At 39.3% G+C, this 27,565-nt stretch overlaps 1 protein-coding gene across 1 annotated transcript in view; it reads left to right on the top strand.

Annotated features, from left to right (window-relative positions):
* Nucleotides 1–2,642: 2,642 nt before the first annotated feature.
* The window catches only part of LOC117985221 (fatty acid synthase-like), a 36,456-nt gene continuing 11,533 nt past the window's right edge, over nucleotides 2,643–27,565 (top strand). Inside the window, exons 1-28 of the mRNA XM_069501034.1 lie at nucleotides 2,643–2,790; nucleotides 3,001–3,193; nucleotides 4,337–4,457; nucleotides 5,130–5,333; nucleotides 11,121–11,237; nucleotides 12,254–12,432; nucleotides 12,620–12,762; nucleotides 13,608–13,811; nucleotides 14,449–14,635; nucleotides 16,378–16,540; nucleotides 17,033–17,202; nucleotides 18,264–18,415; nucleotides 19,272–19,455; nucleotides 19,651–19,799; nucleotides 19,886–20,070; nucleotides 20,573–20,692; nucleotides 20,986–21,095; nucleotides 21,263–21,453; nucleotides 21,798–21,955; nucleotides 22,208–22,456; nucleotides 22,564–22,681; nucleotides 22,855–23,106; nucleotides 23,187–23,618; nucleotides 23,708–23,857; nucleotides 24,299–24,417; nucleotides 25,373–25,523; nucleotides 26,483–26,654; nucleotides 26,965–27,077. Coding sequence (XP_069357135.1) covers nucleotides 2,644–2,790; nucleotides 3,001–3,193; nucleotides 4,337–4,457; nucleotides 5,130–5,333; nucleotides 11,121–11,237; nucleotides 12,254–12,432; nucleotides 12,620–12,762; nucleotides 13,608–13,811; nucleotides 14,449–14,635; nucleotides 16,378–16,540; nucleotides 17,033–17,202; nucleotides 18,264–18,415; nucleotides 19,272–19,455; nucleotides 19,651–19,799; nucleotides 19,886–20,070; nucleotides 20,573–20,692; nucleotides 20,986–21,095; nucleotides 21,263–21,453; nucleotides 21,798–21,955; nucleotides 22,208–22,456; nucleotides 22,564–22,681; nucleotides 22,855–23,106; nucleotides 23,187–23,618; nucleotides 23,708–23,857; nucleotides 24,299–24,417; nucleotides 25,373–25,523; nucleotides 26,483–26,654; nucleotides 26,965–27,077 — 4,833 coding nt within the window. The 5' untranslated portion in view covers nucleotide 2,643. The remainder of the gene's footprint in view (nucleotides 2,791–3,000; nucleotides 3,194–4,336; nucleotides 4,458–5,129; nucleotides 5,334–11,120; nucleotides 11,238–12,253; nucleotides 12,433–12,619; nucleotides 12,763–13,607; nucleotides 13,812–14,448; nucleotides 14,636–16,377; nucleotides 16,541–17,032; nucleotides 17,203–18,263; nucleotides 18,416–19,271; nucleotides 19,456–19,650; nucleotides 19,800–19,885; nucleotides 20,071–20,572; nucleotides 20,693–20,985; nucleotides 21,096–21,262; nucleotides 21,454–21,797; nucleotides 21,956–22,207; nucleotides 22,457–22,563; nucleotides 22,682–22,854; nucleotides 23,107–23,186; nucleotides 23,619–23,707; nucleotides 23,858–24,298; nucleotides 24,418–25,372; nucleotides 25,524–26,482; nucleotides 26,655–26,964; nucleotides 27,078–27,565) is intronic.

The raw sequence follows: 27,565 nt of genomic DNA, 5'->3' as shown, positions 1-27,565 counted from the left end.
CACACGTTGGCCCCAACACTGATCGCTCAACGCGACGTGTGGATCGGGAAATTAGCTTTGCCAACGTTGGGGCCAATAGTAAACCCTTCTCATTCTGAGTGGAGACCCGTTCTCAGAAGGGGGGTGGCAATCGGTTGATCATGAAAAAATTAAAATAAATTATTTAGATAGGTACTAGCTGATGACCGCGACTTCTGCGATTTAGGTTTTTAAAATCCCGTCATTAGGACACTCTCTATGCAAAAAATTACGCCGATCTGTTGCTCCGTTGCGGAGTGATTGAAGGGCAAATCAATAAACCAACAAACAAACACACTGTTGCATTTAGAATATTACCCAATAAATAATCATTAAATGAAGCATGAAATGTTTGTCAATTTTTAGTCATAATATCGGGGAGGGAACGCTCCGCACACCCGCACAGACATCACGCTAATCCGGTGCAAGCGAGCGCGGGTGACGTGCGGGTGTACGGGGCGTCCCCCCGCCTCATACCCCGGTCGCCATCTCAACCTGTCGCGTACCTACTATAGGCGGTTTGGTATATATTATTAGATGATGCCCGCGACATGCTCTTCGTGAATTTAAGTTTTAAAAAATCGTGTGGAAACTCTTTTTATCCTTTAAAATAGTCTATGTCCATCCGTATCAATAGCTTTCTCTGTACTAAGGAAATAATGACCACGAATTAGTATGTGGATTCAATTTTTTAATAATCCCGTGGGAGCTCTTTGATTTTTCTATACAAAAAGTAGCCTAGAGTATTTCTAGTAGTCTTTTCCTGAGATGCGAGCTATTTCTGTACCAAATTTCATCAAAATTGGTTGAAAGGACGGGTCGTGAAAAGCTAGCAGCAGCCAGACAAACCTTTCGTATTGATAATATTTATAGTATTGTCCGCGGATATGGATTATAATGGATATGGATGTAATTTTATTCAAATTACTTAAAAATGCTAATGGAATACAATAGTACAAATTTAAAATAAAAACAACATGTATATATGAAGCAAAAAAAAGAAATGCAGTTCAGTGTGCTTTTGGTATCATAAGATATAAATCCAGGTTTCGTACAGGTACATTTTGATATTTAAAATAACCTGGGTAAGTCAGATTTTTTTTGATAAGCATCTACTCACTCTGTACTGTGTTAGCCAAGTGTATAGGACATCCGCCTTCTAATCGGAGGTCGGGGGTTCGATACCGGGCACGCACCTATAATTTTTCGGAGTTATGTGCGTTTTAATTAATTAAATATCACTTGCTTTAACGGTGAAGGAAAACATCGTGAGGAAACCTGCATGCCTGAGAGGTCTCCATAATGTTTTCAAAGGTGTGTGAAGTCTACCAATCCGCACATGGCCAGCGTGGTAGACTATGGCCAAAACCATTCTCACTCTGAGAGGAGACCCGTGCTCTGTAGTCTGTAGTGAGCCGGTGATGGGTTGATCATGATGATCTACTCACTCGACGGTGAGTGAATCACCAGAAATCTGGTAGATCCTCTATTAGGTGGACAGACTACATCAAACAAGTCGTAAGACCGTAATATCTCTACAAGAGACCAGCCCAGCAGTAGTCGTTTATAGGTTGATTGATGGTGATGATCTTGTAATTATGAGCGGCGACACGTACCTATAGCTTTATTACTACACTAGATGATGCCCGCAACTTCGTCCGCGTGGATTTAGGTTTTTGAAAACACCGTGGTAACTCTTTAATTTTTCAGGATAAAAAGTCTATGTCCTTCCCCGGGATCCAAGCTATCTCTGTACCAAATTTCGTCAAAATCGGTTAAACGGTTAAGCCGTGAAAAGCTAGCAGACAGACAGACAGACACACTTTTGCATTTCTAATATTAGTATGGATTATTTTTTACATTATCATACACAAGACCGCTTGAGCAGTCACGACTACTCCGAGCAGTCAGCAGCATGAGATTCCTCCCTGGCGCAGCGGTCTTGTTACCGGCAAAGCCGTGCCGCCAAGAGATTTAGCGTGTTCCGGTACGATACCGTGTAGAAACTTAAGGGGTATAGGTTTAATAAAAACTGCCATATCCCTTCCAGGTTAGCCCGCTTCCATCTTAGTTATTATCACTTACCACCACGTGAGATTGCAGTCAAGGGCTAACTTGTATCTGAATAAAAAAACAATAAAAAGATATACACGATCGAGCAGTTGTAAGATATACATTGACTAGTGACTGCACTCGACTGCTCCGGCGCAGTTGTCCCCATCGTAGCAATTCGTAGCACGTAACTCGTCGTTGGATTATTATCAACTGCTCCAGCTGCTGAAAACGACTGCTCGAGCAGTTGACAATAACTCCTCAAGCTTTCCGTGTCTGTCTATGTGAATATGCCTACAGGGTTACTTAACGACCACCTGCAATAACATAAAACTAAGATTTTAGAGGTACGTTTTTTGCTGTTTGTAATAGAATTAATTAAAGCAAACCAAAATTAATTTTATAGCTTGCAATTTTTTCCAAAATTTTATAAAATCTGACTCATTAGTCAGATTTAATAAAATTTTGCCAAGCTATTAAATTAATTTCAAACTGCGTTATTTATAATACAAGTTACAACTACGATAAACTTTTTACCTGACGCCAATTAAATGTTATGATGTTTCAGATGATATGGCACCAATTCCGAAAAACTTATCATTAAAAGAGGAGAGAACCGGGAATGATGGATGCGATGAAAGAATCGTAATATCTGGAATGGCGGGTATATTTCCAGATTCCAATAGTGTGAAGGACCTATCAGATATTCTCTATAACAAGGTAAAACCTATAAATTGATAAATATATATTTACAAAATATATATTTGATATATATTTTGATATTAAATACCTATTATTCGTCGAAAAATCATGTATTAAAACTAAATATCAAATGAGCTCGCTGGCTATCATTCAGTGCTGTAAGCTGTTAGAGACTGAATTAGCGAAACTGCTGATACCTAAAAACTCTAAATATTCTAATGCCCATAGATAAACCCAATCAACAACGAGAACTGCCGGTGGAATTATGACCACCCCGAAGTAGCACAGTATACGGGCAAAGTGCCTGGGATTAATTTATTCGATGCGCAGTTCTTCAAAGTGTTCTACCTTCTTGGCCATAACATGGATCCGATGTCCCGCAAGTTGTTAGAAAAGACATTTGAAGCTATTTTTGACGCTGGTGAGAATATTTTTCTTACTGTTTATCAAGGCTATGGTGAATATTTTTGGTATTCTATACAATGCACAGGTTATTCTATACAGTCGGGTTATATAGATTGACGGTGATATAATATAATATATGGGTTTATTATTACAAAAATGAAGATATTCTTAGCGATACTTTAATATCAAATGGCAATTTTATTGCCTACAATAAATTTTTGGTAAATTTACATAATATTTAGAAGATAAAAGGCAATTTCAATACAAAATCTTTGACACTAACTAGGTAGGTACATGGACCATAAGTTTTTGCATATTCCACACAAATCATAAGGATCTCTTTTAGGGTTAAGGTGCTTGATAAGATGGGATTTTGCAAAATTCCTAGAGGATTAAATGGGGGTAGTAAAGTTATACGAAAGTCCTTTGTTTTTGAAGTTGGAGACGTGAAAATCGGCATATTTTAGGTTATTAGTTTTAAATAATAAAAATGAGTAAAGGCTTACACGACTGCCTAAACAAAAGGAGTGTGATGTTTTCAGGGTTCATATTATTCATATCTTTTACTTTATTTTATGTATTTTAAAATCTTTATTGCATACAATAAGAAAAACAGAAGAAGAGATACAAAAAACGAAAAAACAGAACTTCACAGCCTGCAAAAGCGGTCTTATCGGTAATAACGCTCTGTCCTAGATAATGTGTCCAGAATTTTACCGCCAGCAACTCCTTACAATCAATCCTTAGAAGAAGAATGAAATGCAAACGGGAAGAAAAAAGAAATACAATAGTTGTCATTGACATTTTAATTTTAATGGAAAATGAAACAATCAGAAATCGCCTGTTAAAAATAATCGCTTAAAAGAGATGACCCGCAAGAATCACAGGAGGCGCAGAAGTCGCTACAGGGGGAGACATTTCAGCGTGCATGACAGCGCATTTTTCAATACTGAATGCGTGTTTTAAATTCGACCGAACACGTATACTTTATCGATAATGATCTCGTAGCGATAAAGTACTGATAACATTAGCAAAGGTTACGGTCGTCAGCGCCGACTTGCTGACAATATCTCTGGGGGTCTTGCAGGTCGCTGCTTCGTAGGCACTAGGCGAGCTTTTAATTAGTTTTTTTTTGACATTATTTTTTCTTCACCGACAGGTATTGGTCCGGAAGAGCTTTCTGGAAAGAAAGTTGGTGTCTACGTTGGTAACGATAATTCTGACACAGAAAGAGTTACTTTTGATAAGAATATGTCAAAGTCAGGAATCGGTTTGTTAGGGTTTGTATGACTTGTAAAATATGTAATTATTAACCTGTTATAATCATCATTATTATCATAAACATCCTAAACTCACTAAAATTTTTAATCAACTGTGGGTTGTTTTCAAAAAGATACCAAAGCGAAATTAAGGCAACATAAGTCATATCCCGCTTCTGAATTGTAAGGCTTCACTTAGAAAAAGCAGGTATATGTATAATACAACAATGTGCCTGTACATCAAAAATGCTTGTAAACACTAGCGCGTTTAACGCCGTTAACTATTTTAAAAACTTCAGTATCAACAATAAGTATTCTTTCTTCCAAAGCCGAAAATTTTCAAAACTTCAGCTCGAAAACATTCCATGCGTGTGCATGTGCGGTGTATAGACAATCCAAGATTATGTTAAAGATTAAAGAATATGGATTTGACTCGCAGCTCCAGAAATGCTGTGCACAGAAATTACTTATAATACGCCATGTATTAATAATACATTGAATCTCTATGGCATAATATTGTAAAATAAATATTTGGAAAGAACAACTGCTAAGTATTTTCTAGTTATTCTCGCTAGAAAGGGCAGTTCAAACCAGTTAAAAAAAACTGTTCTTATTTTTATTTGTGCCAACTGTGCGCGCCAAAACAGATGCAGTCAAATAGATCACTATAATTATATCATTCTTTTCTTGCAGAATTTCTAAATGTATGTATGCCAACCGCATCTCTTTTTGGTTAAATGTGAAGGGTCCTTCTTTGACCATCAATGAGTCCTGCTGCAGTTCCACCAAAGCTTTGGAGCAAGGTTACCTCGCCATCAAACGTGGCGAGTGTGAAGCTGCTATCGTCGGAGGATCATCACTTTGCTTGCATCCTCAGTCTACAGTACATTATGGAAGGTAGGTACTTGTAATTTTATGAATGTTATTTATATTGTTAAAAAAGCATTATCCACATTTCCATATTTATATAATATCCAAATATTTAGTTTACAATAAATGCGAAAGTGTGTCTGTCTGTGAGTCTGCTAGTCACTTTAAATAATAATAATAATAATAATTGGCCGTGTGGCACCAGCAGAGGAGAATGTTGCCACCCCTTCTCATCCCGTGGGTGTCGTAAGAGGCGACTTAGGGAATCGGGGAGCTGATTATTGTCAGCCAAGTTCCCCGAAATCTGGCGTGCTGGCCATAGAAACAGCCTCTTCGGGGATCTGAGTGGACCCCGAGTGATGTATCCACCACTCACCCCCCCCTTTTTTTTTATGATGATGGAAAACGAATTAAGGAATGTGCGAATAGGGCCGCTACCTGGGGGTCGCCAGGGCGCGCCTGGAGCTGGCGCTGGGCGTAGCAGCATACGGGCCGCCAGTACCACCAGTCGACCGGCACCACCACCTAGCCGGTCGACACATCCATCATCCCCACCAGATGGCTTGGCTCCGACAGGGTCCGCCAGGGCCCAATCTTCGGCGCCCGCCGCTGGTGGAGTGCGCCGCATGAGATGGACGTCTCTCATGAACGAGAATGTCATGCGTGCGTACTACAGGGCGACAGGGGGGGAAACCGGACGGACTGGCTACCGGGCGGCAATGTACCGCGAGTTCCTGCTGCTCGAGCCGAATTTAACTGTCACGGAACAAAACCTGGCAGATCGGGCTCGGTATATTCAGCGTTCTAACATCTTTAACGCTACCAAGCTCGAGCGGTTGCGACGTGAGGCTGTTCCAGAAGTGTCAGCGCCTACCACAGAGCAAATCGTCTCCCAGGCGGCGCGGCCGTCTGTCCGCGAGGAGACAATTACCACCTCACAAGATTTGCCAGTGGAGGAAGACACTGAAGAAACAGTCTCCCTTGATATAGAGCGGATGAGAAGGATACTAGAAGAGACGATTTCTGAAATCAGGAGCGCTCCTCTAGAGAATCGTCCGCGGCTCTCCCGACTCACGCTAAATGTAGCGACGCGGGATGTCATTGAGGCCATAAACAAAATGCTGCCTCAACATCTAGAAAGCAGCACCGGCCTGGGTGATACGGCTTCTATCCTCTTCGGCGCGGCGCTCGCCGTGCACCGATTTATCGGGGCCAAGACTCCGGGACCGGGGCGTGCTGCTGCTGCAAGGCGCAGCGCGGAACCGGCCTGGAAGAAGAGAATAGAGCGCCGTATCACTCTGGCCAGAGTCCTCATTGGCAGACTGCAAAGCTTCAGGTCGGGCAACACTAGGCCAAGGATTGTGCGCTCTGTTAGAGTTGCGTTTAACGGGTGTGGAGTCAGGCTGGACCAGCCCGATATTGCGCAAAAGCTAACAGAGCGCATCGACGACCTGAAGCAGAAAATCGCTGCATGGGGGAACCGCATCCGACGATACTCGGAAAGAGTTGAGCGATTTCAGCAAAATCGTCTCTTCTTGAGTGATCAGAAAAGGTTCTACAAGAGACTGGAGTGTCCAGCAGTCTGCTCTACCTCTCAGCGACTGGACCCGGCCGACCTCGTCACTTTTTGGCGGGGTGTGTGGTCGAGGGAGGTAGAGCATGAGGAGGGCCCTTGGATTGCGGCGATAGAGGAAGCATGTGCCTCAATAGAGCCGATGAACCCGATCGCCATCTCTACGGAGGATGTAGCTGGTGCAGTAAGGCGGGCCCCGAACTGGAAAAGCCCGGGACCTGACGGACTGCATCACTACTGGCTGAAGGGTTTTTCGGTTTGCCATGCGACCTTGGCTCGACAATTTCAAGAGGCTCTCGAGCAGAGGACACTCCCGAGCCTTTTCACTACCGGGATCACTCATTTAGCTCCAAAGTCCACCGATACCACTGATCCGGCTAAGTACCGTCCTATTACGTGTCTTACTACCATCTATAAGACACTGACATCTGTTTTGAGCCTCAAGATCTCCCGTCACGTGGACGAGAATAACATCATATCTGGGGCTCAAAACGGATGTCGGGGCGGTAGTCGTGGTACTAAGGAGCTCCTTCTCATCGACTCCGTTGCGGGCCAACTGGTCAAACGCAACCGTCGGAATTTCTCCGCCGCCTGGATCGACTACAGAAAGGCATTCGACTCGGTGCCCCATTCGTGGCTCCTGAGGGTCCTTGAGCTGTACAAAGTCGATGGTACAGTTCGAGACTTCCTCGGAGAATGCATGGGGCAGTGGAGTACGATTCTGTGTCTCCATGGCGAGCGGCTGGCGGATGCCGATGACCGGATAAGGATAGGAAGGGGTATCTTCCAGGGTGATTGTCTGAGCCCGCTTTGGTTCTGTCTGTCTCTGAACCCACTCAGCACTTTGCTGGAGGGTTCGGGGACAGGCTTTCAGTTTCGGAGAGGAGGGACAAAAGTGCCTCACCTTCTCTACATGGATGACCTCAAACTGCTGGCACCCAATGCCACCCGCCTGCAGGAGCTGCTGAATGTCACCACTGACTTCAGCAATTCCATCAGGATGGAGCTTGGGCTGGACAAGTGTGCGGTCATGCATGTGGAAAGGGGACAGGTAACTCATTCGGCTGAGATGAGTCTCGAGCCGTCCACCATCAGAACCCTCTCTGAAGCTGAGTCATACCGGTATCTGGGCATGTCACAGTCGCTAGGGGTAAAAGAGACGGACGTGAAACAGTCTGTTTGCGAGGCCTTTTTTGGCCGTCTGACAAAAATCTGTAAAAGTTATTTGTCAGGCGCCAATAAAATCCGAGCTTATAACGGCTGGGTCATGCCCGTTCTCATGTACACCTTTGGCGTGCTCAGATGGACTCAGACCGAACTTGACGCCCTGGACAGAAAAGTCCGCACAACTATGACTCTTTATCGCATGCACCACCCAAATCGTCTGTGATGAGGTTGTATATCCCCCGGAAGTGTGGTGGTCGAGGCGTATTGAGCGTCAAGACCATGCATAACCGGGAGATAGCCAACCTCAGAACCTACTTTGAGACGATGAGGGGGTCCCCCATGCATAGAGAGGTCATAGAATGTGATAAAGGACTCACCCCACTAGCCTTAGCCCAAACCGAGTGGCAGAAACCGGTGGTACTTAGCACCTCTGACCGGGAGGCCGTATGGAGGGAGAAGGAGCTGCACGGACGCTTTTTTAAAGCTCTTAATGAGCCACACGTAGATAAAAAAGCGTCCGTGCAGTGGTTGCGCTTTGGTGACCTCTTCGGGGAAACCGAGGGTTTTGTCTGTGCGATACAAGATCAGGTGGTCAAGACGCGGAACTACCGAAAGTACATTCTGAAGGATGGCACTCACGACATCTGTCGAGCTTGTCGCCATCCCGGCGAGTCACTCAGACATGTGCTTTCGGGATGCTCAGCGCTTGCCAACACTGAGTATCTGCACAGACACAACCAAGCAGCCAAAATCCTTCACCAAGAGCTTGCTCTGAAGTACGGTCTCCTGGATGAGAGGCTGCCGTATTACAAGTACACACCGGTGCCGGTACTCGAGCGCGACGGAGTCCGGCTCTATTGGGACCGGTCCATCATCACGGACAGGACTATTCTAGCGAATAAGCCTGACATCGTGGTGGTGGACCGGGCACAGTCGAGGGTGTTTTTGGTGGACATCACCATTCCGTATGACGAGAACCTCGTGAGAGCTGAGACGGAGAAAAAGCGCAAGTATCTCGATCTGGCTCACGAGGTTTCCGACATGTGGCATGTGGAGTCCACTGAAATCATCCCAATCGTCATATCTGCGAATGGGTTGATCCCAGTCAGCCTCGCTCAACATCTGAGGCGACTGGGGTTCCGTGGCAGTTCGCTCGCAGCCAGGATGCAAAAGCGGTCTTGCTGGACTCGGCTAGGATAGTCCGCCGATTTCTTCACCTGTCGCCCTGACCCCCGGCCGTTTGGTCTCCCCTGCCGGGGTGTAACCTCCGCCCGGTACAAATATGTATGTATGTAATGTTATGTAGGTTTATTTATTTTTATGTATGTAAGTATATTATAAACTTTTTGGCTTTTATATGTATCTATTTTGTACACGGGCGTGAGAGCAAATGATATATAATAATAATAATATAGCCTTTATTTACTGAAACATTACATGCAATTACATTTTATTATAATATTCAGTATATACAATATTTTAATAGAATCAAAAGACAAAACTTATACATTAATACTTATTTACATTTATATTTATATATCATCACTATTATTTATGTCATCACTATTTTTTTAATTATTTTTTAATTCTTACTGTATATATTTTCATTTTTTAATATGTACACAATACTATTCTGTATATCACTACTAATTTTCATATTTTATTAGGTATATACATTCTTCTTCCACTTTTATTTTTCAGTACGCCCCATTTGGACGAAGGCCTCCTCCAGTCGTTTCCACATTTCTCTATCTTGGGTCAATCGTTGCCATGTTGCTCCCATAATTTTCACAAAATCATCATTCCACCTAACTCTTTGTCTCCCTCTTGTCTTTTACCGTCTCTAGGATACCATTCTGTTACTGTTTTTGCCCATCTGTCTTGGTTTTGTCTGCAAACATGTCCGGCCCATTTCCATTTTAGTTTTCTAATTTGTACTTGTATATCTACTATGTTAGTTCTATTTCTTAATGTTTCGTTTGCTATTCTATCTTTTCTTCTTACATGTAGCATACTACGTTCCATTGCACGCTGGCAGATTGCTAATTTTTGTTCTAATTTTTGTGTCAGGGCCCAGGTATGGCTACCATAGGTTAGTATAGGCAGTACGCAGCTATCAAATACTTGTTGTTTGTTTTTCATCGGCATTTCTTTTGATTTCATTACTTCTTTTAACATCCAATATCTGTTCCACGCATTTGCTGTTCGTCGTTCTACTTTCTTTTTCATCGAATCTTTCATTGAGACAATTTCTCCGAGATAAACGTATTCATCGACATATTCTATTTCTATATTGTTTGCTTTAATGCATTCCTGTATTCCGTTCGTTCACTTCACTTTAAATACGACCCCTTAAATACTTTGTAATTTCCTTAGGAACAGATACAATAGATCACGTCGTAATTAAATTGTACTCTAAGATATTTTATTAAAGGAGACCGCCCAGTTTATGGCCCAGTCCTGGGCACAGTTTTGTTACAGAAAAAATATTGCAAAAATCCTTTATTTTATGATGACGAAAATCACAAAAAATAATTTGAATTTACAGTTGCTAAACATAGAAAAATGTTAATGGTCTGTGGTTTTGTCGAGATTACTACTGTAATTGTATAGTTGGTTGGTGTACAGTAGGGTGTTGTATTATTTTATATACATAGAGGAAAGAAATCTAAACAGTACCCCAGTCGTCTAATTATTATTACTAGATTAATAATTGAAAAAACATTGTTCAAATAACACATTATCTAACACAACCTAACCAGGGATTTGATCTCATATATTTTGATTATGCAATTATCACTTAAACTGAATCTAAAGCAGTCTAAAGGAGATATTTTTATGTAACAAATCATCACTTATTTAGAACTTATAACAGCTCATCATTTTCTTGGCCCAACGATGTATGGGAGATGGTCGCTTTAGTACGTCTACATTCTACATAGGTTATCAATGTTATCATGAACATGGTTACCGATGTTTATTATTATTTATTAAGTACCTAGCAAAATTAACCATCTTAATTTAACCACCGCTAGTTTTCAATGATCCACAATGAAAAATGTCCTATTTTTTAGAACAACGAAGATAAGTATGGATGGTAAAACAAAATCCTTTGATACTGAAGCTGAAGGCTGTGCTAGATCTGAGGCTATCGGCATTCTTTTCCTTCAGAAAGCCAAAAATGCTTTAAGGTACGTCACGCAAAAAAAAAACTATATAGGTACATATAATATTAAAGATATCAAATTTTATGGTACACAATCTGCTCTAGCACTTGTAATAATTTTTTTTCATGCCCGTATTCACAATCAGTTATTACTATGAAGTCTCACAGGGTATCCGAAAGCACACTATAAGTTCCACTAATCAGTTTACTCAATAATAAAGTGCGATGGTCATCAATATCATTCTAGTACCTTCTTTATAGCAGGTACCTAATGATTGTGAATACGGGTGTAATAGTAGATTATTAAAAATGGGAGTAACGTACGCCGCCATTGGATTTATCACGGGAGCCGGGATAAAGCGTAACGAGGGATTTTATAGTAACTGCCGAGCGTAGCGAGGGTGTTGCATCTAGAATCCTGAGTGAAGCGCGGGGTTTAGAGGCACCCAAGTCTAAGACAGTATTACCCCCAAGTTCAATACTCTACTTTTCACCACCTCGCAAGATAATAAGATCAAAATCTTCGTATGATTAAATAGGTGCCTACCTATGTGTCTTTAGAACTTTCTGGGAGCAAATCGTTTGTTACACTTTGAGCCTTAATAGTTTTCGGAGTTCAAGTACTGCTACTCGTCCTCATCACTCGACATTTTTATTTCAAATTAAATAAATAATTATATTCAATAAGTAACGCCATAATACAACATTTCGGAGATAGTTTTGGACCAAGTATCTCACTCGCCATATAGTCTCATAGATTATTGAATCTATGAGGCCATTGTGAATCAGAGGGATGCCATTATACGTCGAAGCGAGACAGCAGCTTGAACTAAAAACTGCTTGTAAAGAATAGAATTTGCTTCGGATGCGGGATGTTCTAAATTCAAATTACATTACATCCCTTAAGACGAAATGGATTTCAGTCAACAATATTACAACCCAGCTAAGTCGTAGGAAAGTTATGACGTACTTTACCCTTACCTAACAGGTTTGTAATAAGGTATTCTAGAGCGAGTGGTGTGAAAATTAACATTATTTCAGAGTTTACGCCGATGTTGTACATGTGAAAAGTGAATTTAATTCACTTCTTCGAGATAAAACAGGTCCAAGATATGGTTTTTATCGAAATCCAGAAAATATGGCCAACTTCATAAGACACTTTTATGAAGAAGCAAAAGTACCGCCACAAGCTGTCGAATATGTAGAAGCCGTTGGTTCAGGTATGAAATAACTAGTAAAATAAAAAATCATTTAGATAAAAAACACCACAAAAGATTAATCAATAATTTGCAAATACATATGTACTTATACTTAATAAGAAAATAGGACGAAATAAAATGTACCTACTTATAAATACCTGTATCACAATATGAAAATACCTTTATCCTAGTAATTGATTACTTACAGCTGAACCCGAAGCTGATAAAGCAGAATTAGAAGCAATTGAAAAAGTTTACTGTAAAAACAGAAGTGATCCTCTTTTAGTGGGCAGTGTTATGTCAAACATTGGTTATGCCGAAGGCTCATCCGGGATAGCAGCAATCACCAAGGTGACCAGAAACGCTTGCTATGATCTTTTTGCTATTCTAAAAGGGAGTTTTTCTTTGCAGAAGCATAAATAAAATAATTTATTCAATCAAAGTTATAACACAATTTTTATGACTTTCTTAACACAATCATGCATAGAAGCCGTCGTCTTTGCATTTAGCTGCCCACAAGATACAGATAGAACTTACGGTTAATGTACCTAAGTAAAATTATTCTTTTTGCCATAAATTCTTTACAGTTGAACCACTCTGAACAACTGTTATCTTTACTTACCAGCAACTAGTCTATGTATATAAAATTTAAAGCTGACTGACTGACTGATCAATCAACGTACAGCTCAAACTAGACGGATCGGGCTGAAATTTGGCATGCAGATACCTGTTACGGCGTAGACATCCGACATTTAAGAAAGGATTTTTGAAAATTCAACCCCGACAGGGGTTTGAAATTTGTGTAGTCCACGTGGACGAAGTCGTGGGAATAAGCTAGATAGAAATATAAAACATAGAAAGTTTCTAGACGACGACAAGTGTCGTTTTATAAAAATCGATATCCTGTCGTGGTGAGTTAAGAAATAATTATATTCCACCGCACGCAATCTAATAAGGTCCAATTTGAATGGAAGTACGCCGCTACCGAAAGCATACAGCTTTCGGTACCGCACCGTCGTCAACCTGCTAGACATAGTCAGACTAGTCTCTTATAGGGAACTCCACTTGAGTTTTGTGTCCCCTGGACCTTCTCCCGGCGCGCCTCAGTATTTTATAGAATGATGTACTAACACTATTGTCCCGAGAAAACCTCCTATTATTAGTGAGAGTTACAGAACTATATTTTTGTTCAATAGGTCCTTTTAGGATATCATTATGGCCAGCTCGCGGGCAATTTGCACTGTGATTCACCAAGAAAAGATATAGATGGTTTGCGTAATGGACGTATGCGCATTGTTACCGATCATCAGACTTTTGGACGGACATACACTGCTGTTAATAATATCTCTATAACTGGAGTTAATGCTCATGTCCTGCTAAATGGTCATTATAAACCTAAGGTAACTAACTCAATCAAAATCAAAATATTTTTTATCCAATTAGGTAAACTTGTACAAATACCTACCTTTAAATATTGTAACGATGACCGATGTATTGTAAAATTTCAGTTGTAGGTTATTTATGTGAATCTGTTGTGTTGTAATTTATGTTTCAGCCATGGTACAACTTTATTTTAAAGTATACCACATGATTGTCAAAACTATTAAACTTTTATGTAGGTATCGTTACGGCTGAAGCTATTGCCAAATATTTATTATTATGTAGTTGTTAATGTTTATTACATCCACACTTTATATTATAAATGCGAAAGTGTCTGTCTGTCTGCCTGCTAGCCTTTCACGGCTCATACGTTCAACCGATTTGGATGAAATTTAGAACAGAGATAGCTTGCATTCCAGGGAAGGACATAGGCTACTATTTATCCCAGAAAATCAAAGAGTTCCCAAGGGATTTTTAAAATCCTAAATCCACGTGAACGAAGTCGCGGGCATCATCCAAAAGAAGTCTAACTTGTAGCTATTATTTTGAAAAGGGACGATGGCGACAGCCTATTCCTGTCTGAGGAAAATTCTAATAAATATACCTATAGGTACATTATTAGGTATTTAGCCTAACCTGACATAACATTTTTTAAAGGATATTTCAAAGTACAAGGCAAATTTTCCGCAATTAGTGACTTTATCAGGCAGACAAGAATCTTCTGTTGAGAAGATAATTCAGGATTTGAAATCTCGTCCTATTGATCCAGAGGAATTGGCCTTACTCCGTAATATTCACAAAACCAGAATTTCTGGTCATTTAGGACGAGGATTTATACTTCTTGGTGGAGTGTTTTATAGTTGTTTTATAGTAGGCATGATATTGGGCAAGATAAAAGTAATCAATACATACCTATAGTATGCGACAGGTCGAGATGGCAATCGGGAATGGAATAGCTAGCCCAGTGCGGGTGAGTTCGGGTGACGTGCGGGTGTGCGAAGCGTCCTCCCGCCGCATACCCCGACAGCCATCTCAACCTGTCGCGGGCTATACATACCATACTTCTGCCATTTTGATATTTTTAACCGCATCGTTTTTAGGGCTCCGTACCTCAAAAGGAAAAACGGAATCCTTACAGGATCACTTTGTTGTCTGTCTGTCTGTCTGTCGGTCTGTCAAGAAACCTACAGGGTACTTCCCGTTGACCTAGAACCATGAAATTTGGCAGGTAGGTAGGTCTTATAGCAGACATAAGGGGAAAAATCTGAAAACCAAGAATTTGTGGTTAGATCACACAAAAAAAATTAAATTGTGGTCATGAACTAATACCTAATTAGTAGTTTCAACTTTCTAAGTAAGATAACTATATCAAGTGGGGTATCATATGAAAGGATTTCACTTGTGCATTCTAAAACAGATTTTATTTATTTTTATACATCATAGTTTTTGAATTATCGTGCAAAATCTCGAAAAAATACAACTGTAGTACGGAACCCTCGTTGCGCGAGCCTGACTCGCACTTGGCCGGTTTTTTTTGAATACGACCTAATTTGAAGCGTGCTTGGTACAAGTTCAGAATCTAGTAGGCCTCTATGTATGTAGCAAAGGGTCTATTTTTAAACTTTTTATTTATTCTATTTCGCTCTTAACAAAATAAGTAACTTTCGTAGAATTGTAATATTTATAATTCATGTTTTCACCACTCACAATATCGTGCCCTGGTTCCTCTTGTAATTTTTGTTCTTCCATCTTCCTCGTGTTTTCTGTAGCAACGAGGGCTATTATTGCATCGCCAATGACATTCTCGGGTGAATCTTTTGTTATCTTTGACTACTTCTTAATAAATTACCTCAGCTTCAAAACATTTTTTCAAATTCTTTATAGCCTTAATTCCTTGACATCATCAGTAGATTTTCCATGGCCAAAACACCTGGAAAATATTATGCCACAGTCTACAGGCATTTTGGTTGGCAATCAGCTGAACTGACTTTTTTTAAGGTTACTTGGTCAACGGGAAGTACCCTGTAGGTTTTTTGACAGACACGACGGAACAAACAGACAGACAACAAAGTGATCCTGTAAGGATTCCTTTTTCCTTTTGAGGTACGGAACCCTAAATACCTAAAGCTATCCACAATTATCTATCTATCTAATTATTCTAATTAGATATATTATCTAATTACTTTATAAATCATGCCTACGTGGAATGGTGCCAAGAATACTGGCTGCATTTCTACGCTGGACAGCCAGGCTGATCCGTTGCGCAAAATATGAGCCAGTCTCTCACCAGATGAGGCTATTAATCGCGCTGAACTATCTCGTAAAAGTTTTTTGGCGCTAAGAATCCATGGCACCACGGTTATTACATATTCTGTGACCACGGTCTCCACGGCAAACGGACCAAAATGTAACTCTCGATTAGAGAGGCATACTTGTGCCACTCGCTGTTTTCAGCCATTTCTGCTGCGCCTTCCGGTCTTAATGCTGTCTCCCTGATATGACACGGGACCAATATGTAAACGCACGTTGCGTCCTACAGTAGCGCCTGTGATTGATGATTAATTACAATTTAATGATTATTTTAAGATACAAATGAAAATAACGAAACTGTATGTCTACATGAAAAGCTAAACTATTTCGACGATGCTACAAGGCCTCTGTGGTTCGTATACAGCGGAATGGGTTCCCAGTGGACCGGGATGGGAACACAGCTCATGAGAATTCCTGTGTTTGCTGCGGCCATTGAAAGGTTCGTGAACAGTTTTTTACATTTGTCTAAGAATTTCCTAATACTTTTTGGGATTGTGTTTGCTGCTAAAACATCATCATCATCATCATCAACCCATCGCTAGCTCACGGATCTCCTCTCAGAATGAAAAGGATTTGACCATAGTCTACCATGCTGACCAAGTGCGGATTGGCAGACTTCACACAGTTTTGAGAATATTATGGAGAATTCTCAGGCATGCAGATTTCCTCGCGATGTTTTCTTTCGCCGTTAAAAGAAGGGATACCTAACATTAAACATTGCGAAATGCAATTAATGTTAAAAGACACATTTTTTTATCGAGGTGCACATTTTTTCAAACAAACACCAGGGTAGCGCGCGCTACATTGGAAGATGCTTACCAATTAATACCTATGAGTATAGTATAAATTATGTTGGCTACTTTGTTTACTCCTGTATGCAAGTCAATGCTGGTGATTCATTAAAATTCTATTATTCTTTCGTCTTCTACAGATGTCGGCGTGTCTTGGAACCCAAAGGAGTGGACATTGTGCACATAATTACATCTCCAGACAAAACTATATTCGATAATATTCTCAACTCTTTTGTCGGGATTGCTGCTATTCAAATTGGACTTACGGAAGTTTTGCGGGAATTGAAAATTTTTCCCGACATGATTATTGGTAAAATATTTTTTTCTTACTTAATTTGCCTAGTATTTGCAGTAGAAGAAATAAGCTAAGTTATTGCGCTCCTCCTCATAATTAATTTGGATTTTCAAATTAATTGTAGAAGGTATCAAAAATTAAATTTCAATTGCCAAATTTCAGCTCGATCCATCCAGTAGTGTGATTGAGCTGTGCGTTGATAGATCAGTCAGTCAGTCAATGCTTTTATATGTATATACGAATATAATTATACAGGGCGTAACCAGAACGCTAGCAAAAACATAGCGTTATTGTTATTCTACCTAACACAATACAATACTAATAACCATTTGCCTCATTTTGTAGTTTTAGTGATTTAGTATTTTTCAAACTCGCAATGTAAGACTAGGGTTAATGCCCCGTCTACGACGCGGCATTGACTCCGAGCGGCCTAGTTACGCAACGTTTGTTGACCTCTAGCGTTAGTGAAATGTTCTATTTGCAATATATTCTGAACTTTTACAAAGTGTAGGATTTTTTTACATAATATTTCGCGTTCTTTTTTGTGGTATCATATCAGTAATCATCAGTACTATCACCTGTTTTCGTTTTTGCTAACGTTCTGGTTACACCCTGTATACCCAATTATTATCATACGCGCAAAACGTCATAACTTATATCTATAGATATACTAAGTATTGTCTATTAACATTAGCATGTCGGTGAGGCAGTTTTCACTTTAAAAAGTTAAATTTTTTAAATTGATTTTCTGTATCAATCGCTCAACGCAATTAAATAAGCTTTCAGTTTAGTAAATATGTAGGTATAGTAGGTACGCGATAGGTCGAGATGGCAATCGGGGAGGGAACGCCCCGCACATTCGCATAGCCCCCGCACTAACCCGGAGCGGAAGAGCGCGGGTGACGTACGGATGTGCGGGGATTCCCCCCGCCTCAGACCCCGATTGCCATCTTGACTATACATATGTGTAAACTCTAAATAACGTGTATTTTACCTATTCTGTCTTTCTGAAAAAGGAAATTCTCTTTTTTTTCAATATTGTGGGGTTAAAACAAAAATAAATTCATTATTCACAGGGCACAGTGTGGGTGAGCTAGGCTGCGCTTACGCAGACGGGTGCTTTACCGCGGAGGAAATGATACTGTCTGCTTACAGCCGCGGTCTGGTCTCCGTGCAGACGCCTTTCATACGTGGATCAATGGCGGCAGTCGGAGTTGGTTACCAACAGGTATTATAGTTTATAAGTATAGACGAATATAAGGCACGAACACGCTGCGTGATAGTATATCTTAATATATAAAAGGAGAAGGTGACTGACTGACTGACTGACTGATCTATCAACGCCCAGCTCAAACTACTGGACGGATCGGTCTGAAATTTGGCATACAGATAGCTATTATGTCGTAGGCATCCGCTAAGAAAGGATTTTTAAAAATTCAACCCCTAAGGGGGTGAAATAGGGGTTTGAAATTTGTGTAGTCCACGCGGACGAAGTCGCGAGCATAAGCTAGTTTTATAATATGTCGCTGAAAACAGAAAATAATGTCTATACTAATATGTTAGTACTAAGTACTTTAGAAAGAGAGAGCCAGCGCATGCCAGACCTTCGTTATTTTATAATAGCAGAAAGTATCTCTGCTTATAGTCCCCAACACAGGGAGGAACGATCAGCAACTACGAAGTTTGGATCATGGTGGCTTTACGAGATAACAGAATAAAGGTGTAAAAAAAATTACATTAAAGTCTACTTTTATAACATTTTCTTCGGAATAGTATTTGAAATCCCATTGCCAAATACTTCGTGTCGTGGCATTTTTAAGGGCGTCTGACAGGAAGTTGCCAGCTGGCAAAGCAATTAAATAAGCTTGTATAAATTTTAATGCGTTAAGCGTCTCTAATGCTAAAAGTAATATTATTATGTAATTTTTCATCAAATGCAAATCCTGTACTTGCATTTGATGAAAAATTTAAAATTTGTATCTTTAATTGTATATTAATCGTAGGTACTTAGTAATTACAGGAGCCGATAGTCTATACTATTAGCTACAGCCGAGCAAACATCAGTGTTGATTGAATTGTTACAGATATCTAAAATGTGTCCACCAGAGATTGAGGTAGCTTGCCACAATGGTCCTGACTCTAGCACAATATCCGGACCCGCTGATATCATGAAAGAATTCGTGGCTCAACTAGCAGCGAAAGGAATCTTTGCCAAAGAAGTACCGTGCTCAAATATTGCATATCACTCGCGATACATAGCTGAAGCAGGTATGCCAATTAGCTATTAGCCATATTACAAAGCTGACGTTTGTGACCTCGACTGCGTATCCAAAAAGTGATGGAGAATCAAAATCTAAAATCATATCAGCGATTAATTTTAGAGACTATTGTGTTTTTTTGTATACCTTTGTTGTATTATATTAAACTAACAATCAGTAAAAGTTTCCATTCAACTGTCCATAGGTCCAGGCTTGCTCAAGTATTTGGGGGAATTGATCAAAACACCCAAAGCTCGCAGTAAACGCTGGGTTTCTACATCAGTGCCAGAAGAAAAGTGGGATGACCCGATTGCCAAATATTCATCGGCAGAATATCATACGCACAATATGCTTGTTAGTATTTTCATTCTCGGCATTAAACGTCCTCATAAATGCTATTCGAGAAAATTAAGCATAAAAAGTTAAAACTTTTATTGCAGAACGCAGTACTTTTCGAAGAGACATTAAGTCTCATCCCATCAAATGCAGTGTTGGTGGAGATAGCTCCTCATGGTCTATTGCAGGCTATTCTCAAGCGTTCTCTGCCTGAATCCTGCAAACATGTGCCTTTGACAAGACGTGGCCATCCCGACAATGCACAGTTTCTTTTAGAAGCAATTGGAAAGTAAGATGATTTTTTAAAATTTATTGGTAAACCAGCGGTTGTGCTCGCGAGTTCAACCGCGTAAGTAGGTACATTTTTTTATTTTCCATGAGATTAAGTCTTCCCCGCCGTAAAAGCTTATCACCAAATACACACCTGCAAGTAAACCCGCGACTTCACATCCGTGGAGTTCGCAATTTATATAATAAAATCTTTTCTCCTATTTGCTTGAATTTGGATTTGGAAAAACCAAAATGTATAAACTGCAATTTTACTTTTTTCTTTAATTAATTAATTGTTTATTGTTACCTCGTAAATGAGAGAAAGGTCTTGGCCGAAATATTAGGTATTTAATGACCTCGTTTAGTTTAAAAGGACTCCGCTGGAACCTTGTCCTTTTAAAATCACTTAGTAAGTACCCACTTGGCTTCACCTCGTCCTTTCAATATCACTCGGCCAGCAATTGCTTTATTTCCGACCTCGCCAGTAATGTACCTACTAATTTGATATCTTATTGTTACAGTCTCTACATGGAAGGGTATAACGCACACGTGCAGGCGATTTACCCGAAAGTAGAATTTCCAGTTTCCACTGGAACACCAATGCTGTCACATTTAGTAGAATGGGCGCATAATGAAAACTGGTAAAGATTCCAATGTTAAAAGAATACCATGTCAATTTTGTTATTTCATTATTAAGTACTAGCTGATGCCCGCGACTTCGTCCGCGTGAAATTAGGTTTTTCAAAAACCTCGTAGGAACTCTTTGATTTTCCGGAACAAAAAGTAGTCATGTCTGTCACTTTCCAGTATACCCATGCAAAAAATCACGTCAATCCGTTGCACTGTTGCGACGTGGCTGAAGGACAAACCATCAAACAAACACCCTTTCGCATTTATAATAAGGGTACCTACTGATGTATATTTATTGTTGCAGGAATGTGCTGTATTATAACAGTGCTGTTAGAAAAATAGCAGCACAATGCACGCATGTCCTATCCATCCACGATGACGATCATCATTATTTGACAGGGCATGTGATAAGAGGTGACAGCAACGCTAATTTTTTGATGCATCTATTATAAACCATAAAGTTGACGAGAAGAGCTGTTAATTTTAACTTCAAGTTTTAAATTATACAATTATTGGACGTTGGAGTACAAACTAATTTTGGTACCTAATATCCCGATTGATCCTGGATATTTTAATTTTAGGAAAAAACACTTACCCTTTCGCTGCTACCCTTGTAGCAGTTTGGGATACACTAGCTATGATCCTAGGAATGCCAAAGAAGCAATTCTCGGTCCAGTTCCGCGACCTACACCTGCACTCACAGCCTGCGCTGCATGCCCACAAACAATTGCGGCTGACCGTAGCAATACACAGAGGGAATGGCCGCTTTGAGGTAATTCACCAATATCTTCTACTAGGTACTATTTACCTGTTGTTGCAGTAAATTATTATTATTACCAATTTTATGTTATAGCTATGTGCATGCCGAATTTCAGCCCGATCAGTCCAGTAGTTTGAGCCGCGCGTTGATAGATCAGTCAGTCAGAATTCTTTTTCATTCTTTTTTAGAAACATACGTTTTCGAAAATTCTCAAGTTTTTTGGCGATTATTCAAAAACTATTTTCCCTTAACGGCTTTTTAAGTAAAAGACGGCAGAATAGAATCAGCCACAGTAAAATTTTATTAATAGATAGATACAGATTTCTGATATAAAACTACTTATCTGTAAATTTTAGGTTACGGACGACAATATTAAAGTCGTAACAGGTTTTATTATTGGTGAATTAGACAAAGAGAAAATATTGTACAAAGAAGAAGTCAAGTTTGAGGAAGTTATGGAATTACAATCAAATGATATATATCAATTAATGTACGCTAGGGACTATAATTACTGGTAAGTTGTAAGCAACAAACACATATGTCCGAGTATTTTTTTTATTGTTTTCAGTAGAGCCATATCTAGCCCACCCTTATTTGAAATCACACAAAAATACTAACGTATTATCTAGACATAGGTACCTATTTAAAAAACAATATAAATAGGTATACTTGATATTGGCTCATAAACATTATCTAGTAAGGAATTTCAACCTGGATAAAGCAATTCATTCATCAGAAACTTTATTGAAATTTTGAAATATTTCAGGAATGAGTTCCGTAGTATTTATAATGCTAACACATCATTTACTAAAGCTCATCTACTGTGGAAAGAAAATTGGGTTACATTTATTGATGGGATGATCCAACTCAATGCTCTCAGGCAACTTCATGAAAGTGTTTCGCAACCTCACTTTATTAGAAGAATCGAAATTGACATAGAGAATCATATTACCTCAAATAAAACCTTTATAGATAACGCTATTGCTATGCCAGTAAACGTATCTGATGTTACCAGGTACGTACCTAATTAAAACTAAGATACACGTTACGATACACTAAAAGTTTTTCGAGGTGTTTCGATTATTTGATGGAAAACATATCATATTATACTTACTTGTTCAGATGCGGAGGCGTCATAATTGAAAATCTGCAATTTCGTAACCTGCCGTCGACGAATGGGGAACGAATCGCAATAAAAACATTAGAATTTGTCCCCCACAACTCCACTAACAGTATTAATGTGAGTGCAGTGTCTTTTTTAGACATGTTTAGTTTAGTGTTATTTTTATACATATGACCAATAATGCCCAGGCAATATTTATCATTTATTTTTACATCTTGTTTGATTGTGTGTACTTTATTTCACAATAGTTCCATAATAACGATAAAAGTTAGATGACCACTAATTTTCAGGAAGTTTCTGCGATGTGCGTATTTTTGCAAATACTTGCAGAAAATTTAAATAAACCAAATATTAATATTGTTGAAGTTATTGAATACAAAGGGCAGAAAAAATGCAAAATTGTTCGAAATATTATTCACGATATACCTGACGTAAAGATCAATTTATTACAAGTTTATCGGAATGATTTAACCAAAAAGTCTGATGATTTCTTTGAAGATATTGATGCAGTAATGGTAAATAATTTAGCTGCTGACGATCATGTAAGTTTACTCAAATATTGATAGCCTATAACGGAAAAACTTCATTATGCTTATAACAAAATGTGTTTTTCTTCTAATAGATGTGTCAAGTTCTTCATCGGATACTCAAACGAGACACGTTCCTCATTAATCAAGAGGAAAGTATTGATTTCTCAATCACTCGTCCATCTCTACTTTACCGCAATGTGTGTGCCCACACCATTGGCTCTTCACGTCTGGAACTTAATATCTGGCGCCCTTCTGATGTTACTGTTGAAACGAGTGCTGTCACTATATTTTCCCAAGCTGACCTCACCAAACTTTATGCTCAACTGTCCTCACTGCCTCCAAGACATAAACTTATCATACTAACGTTGGACCCACCGCCTCCTGGATTAAAAGATCTACTCAAAGAATGGAGAAATAAGGATAACCGTAAAATTCATCTATTAATTAATAGACATCAAGTATTTGACGAACAATGTCTGAATCAAATGTCCTTTACAGATTTGGTCACAAATATTTTATACAACGTATGTATTTTGTAATTCTATTAAGTTTTGTTTTATTACGAACATTCAATTGAATATACCTACCTAGATATAATTAATTACTGTTATAGGGCATCTGGGGCGGAGAGTATTGCTTGCCAATTCAAGAAAAAATAAATATCGACCAAGAAATGTCATTGGTATCATGGCGGTCAGGTGACATAGATTCTTTGCATTGGACAAAAGCAACCGAGCCTAACCATCAAGGCATTCCTGTGAAGGTACAATGTTTAAAAACAACCCGCAAATTGCTAATAGCCGTGTAGTGTAAGTGGCCGCCATTTTAGTGACGTCAGCACTAGACTGAAGTTTCGAGCTAATGGTAGGTATATTTTTATTTCGGCTGTCTTCAAAATGACGTCATATCGATATTGAGACATGGTTCCAGCTCAATAGCAATTTGTGGGACTTATACTCAAAATCTGCCAAAATATCAAATTTAATCTCGGACAAGACTTATTTTACGTTGTTGAAATAGGCTCTAAGTTACTTACTTACTTTCGTTTAATTAAGTTAGAACCTGTTTCACAACCTCCAGATAAACTTTATCTAACGAATTTTGATGTTATGACAGTTTTGTATTGGGAATCTGTCGATATTTTGACAGATTCACTTTATCTGGTAGATAAAGTTTTTCTCTCTCTTAATTCATCTCATTTCAGGTTCAATACGTAGGGTTAAACGATGTCTATGTAAAAAATGTATTAGGAAATGCTGTAAGTGATAGCAATACTGATAACAAGCGGATCCAATATTATGACTTCAGTGGTACTACGGAAAGGTATAACAAAAGTATAATATGCTCGTTATCTAATTAAATTGTGTGTATTACTATAGTTTGTTGTGAGTCAGTCACGAACTGTTTTTTAATTATATACTTATTTCATCAAAACAATTATTATACTCTTACATAGAATTAACCTTCCTATTCTTCTAAGAACTTACCTTTTTATTCTTCTTACATAGACTTACCTACCATCATGCATGAAAATACCTACTAGAGTGAAATTCTAGCCTGCATTATATATTATTTTTCGGGTCGTGACGCCACATTAGGCCTGGAAATTAGAGCTACAAGTATTTAAATACTGCAGAATTTCAGCCTTTTCAAGAAAAATCCGAAAACCGTGAATTTGTGGCTATATTACAAAAAAAAACCGGCCACGTGCGAGTCAGGCTCGCGCAATGAGGGTTCCGTACTACAGTCGTATTTTTCGACATTTTGCACGATAATTAAAAACTATGATGCATAAAAATAAATAAAAATCTGTTTTAGAATGCACAGGTGAGGTTTTCATATGATACCCCACTTGATATAGTTATCTCACTTCGAAAGTTGACAATACTAATTATTAATTCATGACCACAATTTAATTTTTTTTGTGTGATCTAAACCTAAATTCACGGTTTTCAGATTTTTCCCCAAATGTCAGCTATAAGATCTACCTACCTGCCAAATTTCATGATTCTAGGTCAACGCGAAGTACCCTGTGTGTTTCTTGACGGACAGACAGACAGACAACAAAGTGATCCTATAAGGGTTCCGTTTTTCCTTTTGAGGTACGGAACCCTAAAAATGTGTTCATGAACACATAATTAGTATTTTACCAAGTGGGGTATCATATGAAACGGCTTTTATCTGTACATTCTAAGACATGTTTCGCACTTGGCCGGTTTTTTCTTCGTATAGTGTATGTTGCAGTTAAATAAATCTTTATTTATTTATTTATTATTAGCAAAGTCCGCGTGATGGGTATTGCTCATGAAGAGTCAATCAGCACCAGTGTCAAAGCGAAGCCAGAACTATTGTGGCCTGTACCCCAGCATTGGTCTCTGGAGGATGCTGCTACTGTTCCTCTAGCGTATTGCCTGGCATTCTATTGTCTTGTAAGTATATGTCTACGTACTTACCTAGGATAAAACGAAGCCGCTTTCCGCCGTTTGTCCCTATGTACGCTTAGATCTTTTAACGGATTTTAATGCGGTTTTCATCAATTTATAGAGTGATTCAAGAGGAAGGTTTATACATAAATAAGTATAGTTTAATATTCATGATCATGATCAACCCATCACTGGCTCACTACAGAGCACGGTCTCCTTTCAGAGTGAGAAGGGTTTTGGCCATAGTCTACCACGCTGGCCAAGTGCGGATTGGCAGACTTCACACACCTTTGAGAACATTATGGAGAACTCTCAGGCATGCAGGTTTCCTCACGATGTTTTCCTTCACCGTTAAAGCAAGTGATATTTTAATTACTTAAAAACGCACATAACTCCGATAAGTTAGAGGTGCGTGCCCAGGATCGAACCCCCGACCTCCGATTGGAAGGCGGACGTCCTTACCACTAGGCTACCACAGCTATGTTAGTATGTATGTATATAGTTATGTATTATACATAATCTATAATGATAATGATAGGTATATGTAAAAATAAATTGGTAGCTATAGTTCGCGTCAGGTCTACATCGCAATCGGGGTATGAGGCAGGCGGACACCCCACACGCCCGCACTTCACCCACGCTATCGCGCATCGGGTTAGCACGGAGGCTGTGCGGGTGTGTGGGGCGTGGGCGTCCCTACCCCGCGCCGATTGCCATATCGACCTATTGCGAAGTACAGGCAACTAACTAAATGTCTCGGTGCAATACAAAACAGGTTTCGTTATCATTCAGAACATTTTAGGGTGAAGGTTTGATATGTAAGTATTCTAATAATATTATTTTATGGTATAGGTAAGCTCTCCGTGCGAAGCCGGGGCAGGTTAACTAGTTTCTTGTAAGCATAGATCTAACTGTCTCTAATATTTTACGATAAATTATAATTATATTATTTATTATCTTCAAAGTGCTTCCGAAGTCGGCTATACCATGGCAACAGTATTCTCGTGCATGGAGGCGCCGGAGCTCTGGGTCAAGCGGTCATATCTATCGCACTGGCGTTTGGCTGTGATGTTTATACTACAGTCAGCAATATCAAGAAAAAACAATTTTTACTCAAGTTGTTCCCAGAGCTAAAAGGTATCTATATCTATATAATATTATATAAAAGGAAAAGCTGACTGACTGACTGATCTATGTACGCTCAAACCACTGGACGGATCGGACTGAAATTTGGCATGCAGATAGCTATTATGACTTTATTATGACGTAGACATCTGCTAAGAAAGGTTTCTGAAAATTCTCCCCCAAGCGGGTAAAATAAGGGTTCGAAATTTGTGTAGTCCACGCGGACGAAGTCGCGGGCATAAGCTAGATAAAATATTTCTTATCGAACATTAGGTAGGTACACGTATAAAATATGAATAAATTTAACATTCTATTCTTTCAGAGGATCACATTGGTAATTCTCGAGATAACACTTTTAAAGATATGGTTCTTTTGGGTACCAAAGGAAAAGGTTGCCATGTTGTCATTAGTTGCGCTTCGGGAACTCTACGAACCGTAAGTCATTAATATAATCTACAAACGTTAAAAATCCGATATCCGAATATCCGATTCGAATCCGTAAATATAAAAAACTCGGACTGAATTCGGATATTGCTTACACACTGGACATCTTTGACATATCGACGTCATATTATGTCCTATTTGATGACGGAGAGATATTGGATGATGGAAGTCGGATGTAGTGCGTAAGTTACCATACAAATAGTTTTATGACTACTTTTAGTTCTACTAGCGTTGTCTTTGTCACTCATACCTATGTGACGTTTTCTCGGTCTCAACGACAGAGGCAACGCTCTACAAAACCGCTATCTCTTTCTCGATCACAATACACAACACACGATGTATTGTACACGGTCGATGTACAATATTTCCTGTCAGGTACTGTACTACTTCATCTTGAAGGAATGTCACATCGCTGGATGAGTAAAGCCTAAATTGTGAACATTTAAGAACCAGAAATGAAACCTGTTTATAGTCCAAGG

This window comes from Maniola hyperantus, chromosome 9 (assembly GCF_902806685.2).
Source record: "Maniola hyperantus chromosome 9, iAphHyp1.2, whole genome shotgun sequence".
NCBI classification, from domain to species: domain Eukaryota; kingdom Metazoa; phylum Arthropoda; class Insecta; order Lepidoptera; family Nymphalidae; genus Maniola; species Maniola hyperantus.
The sequence above is the reverse complement of the archived record's forward strand: the minus strand, read 5'-3'. Positions and strand labels throughout refer to the sequence as shown.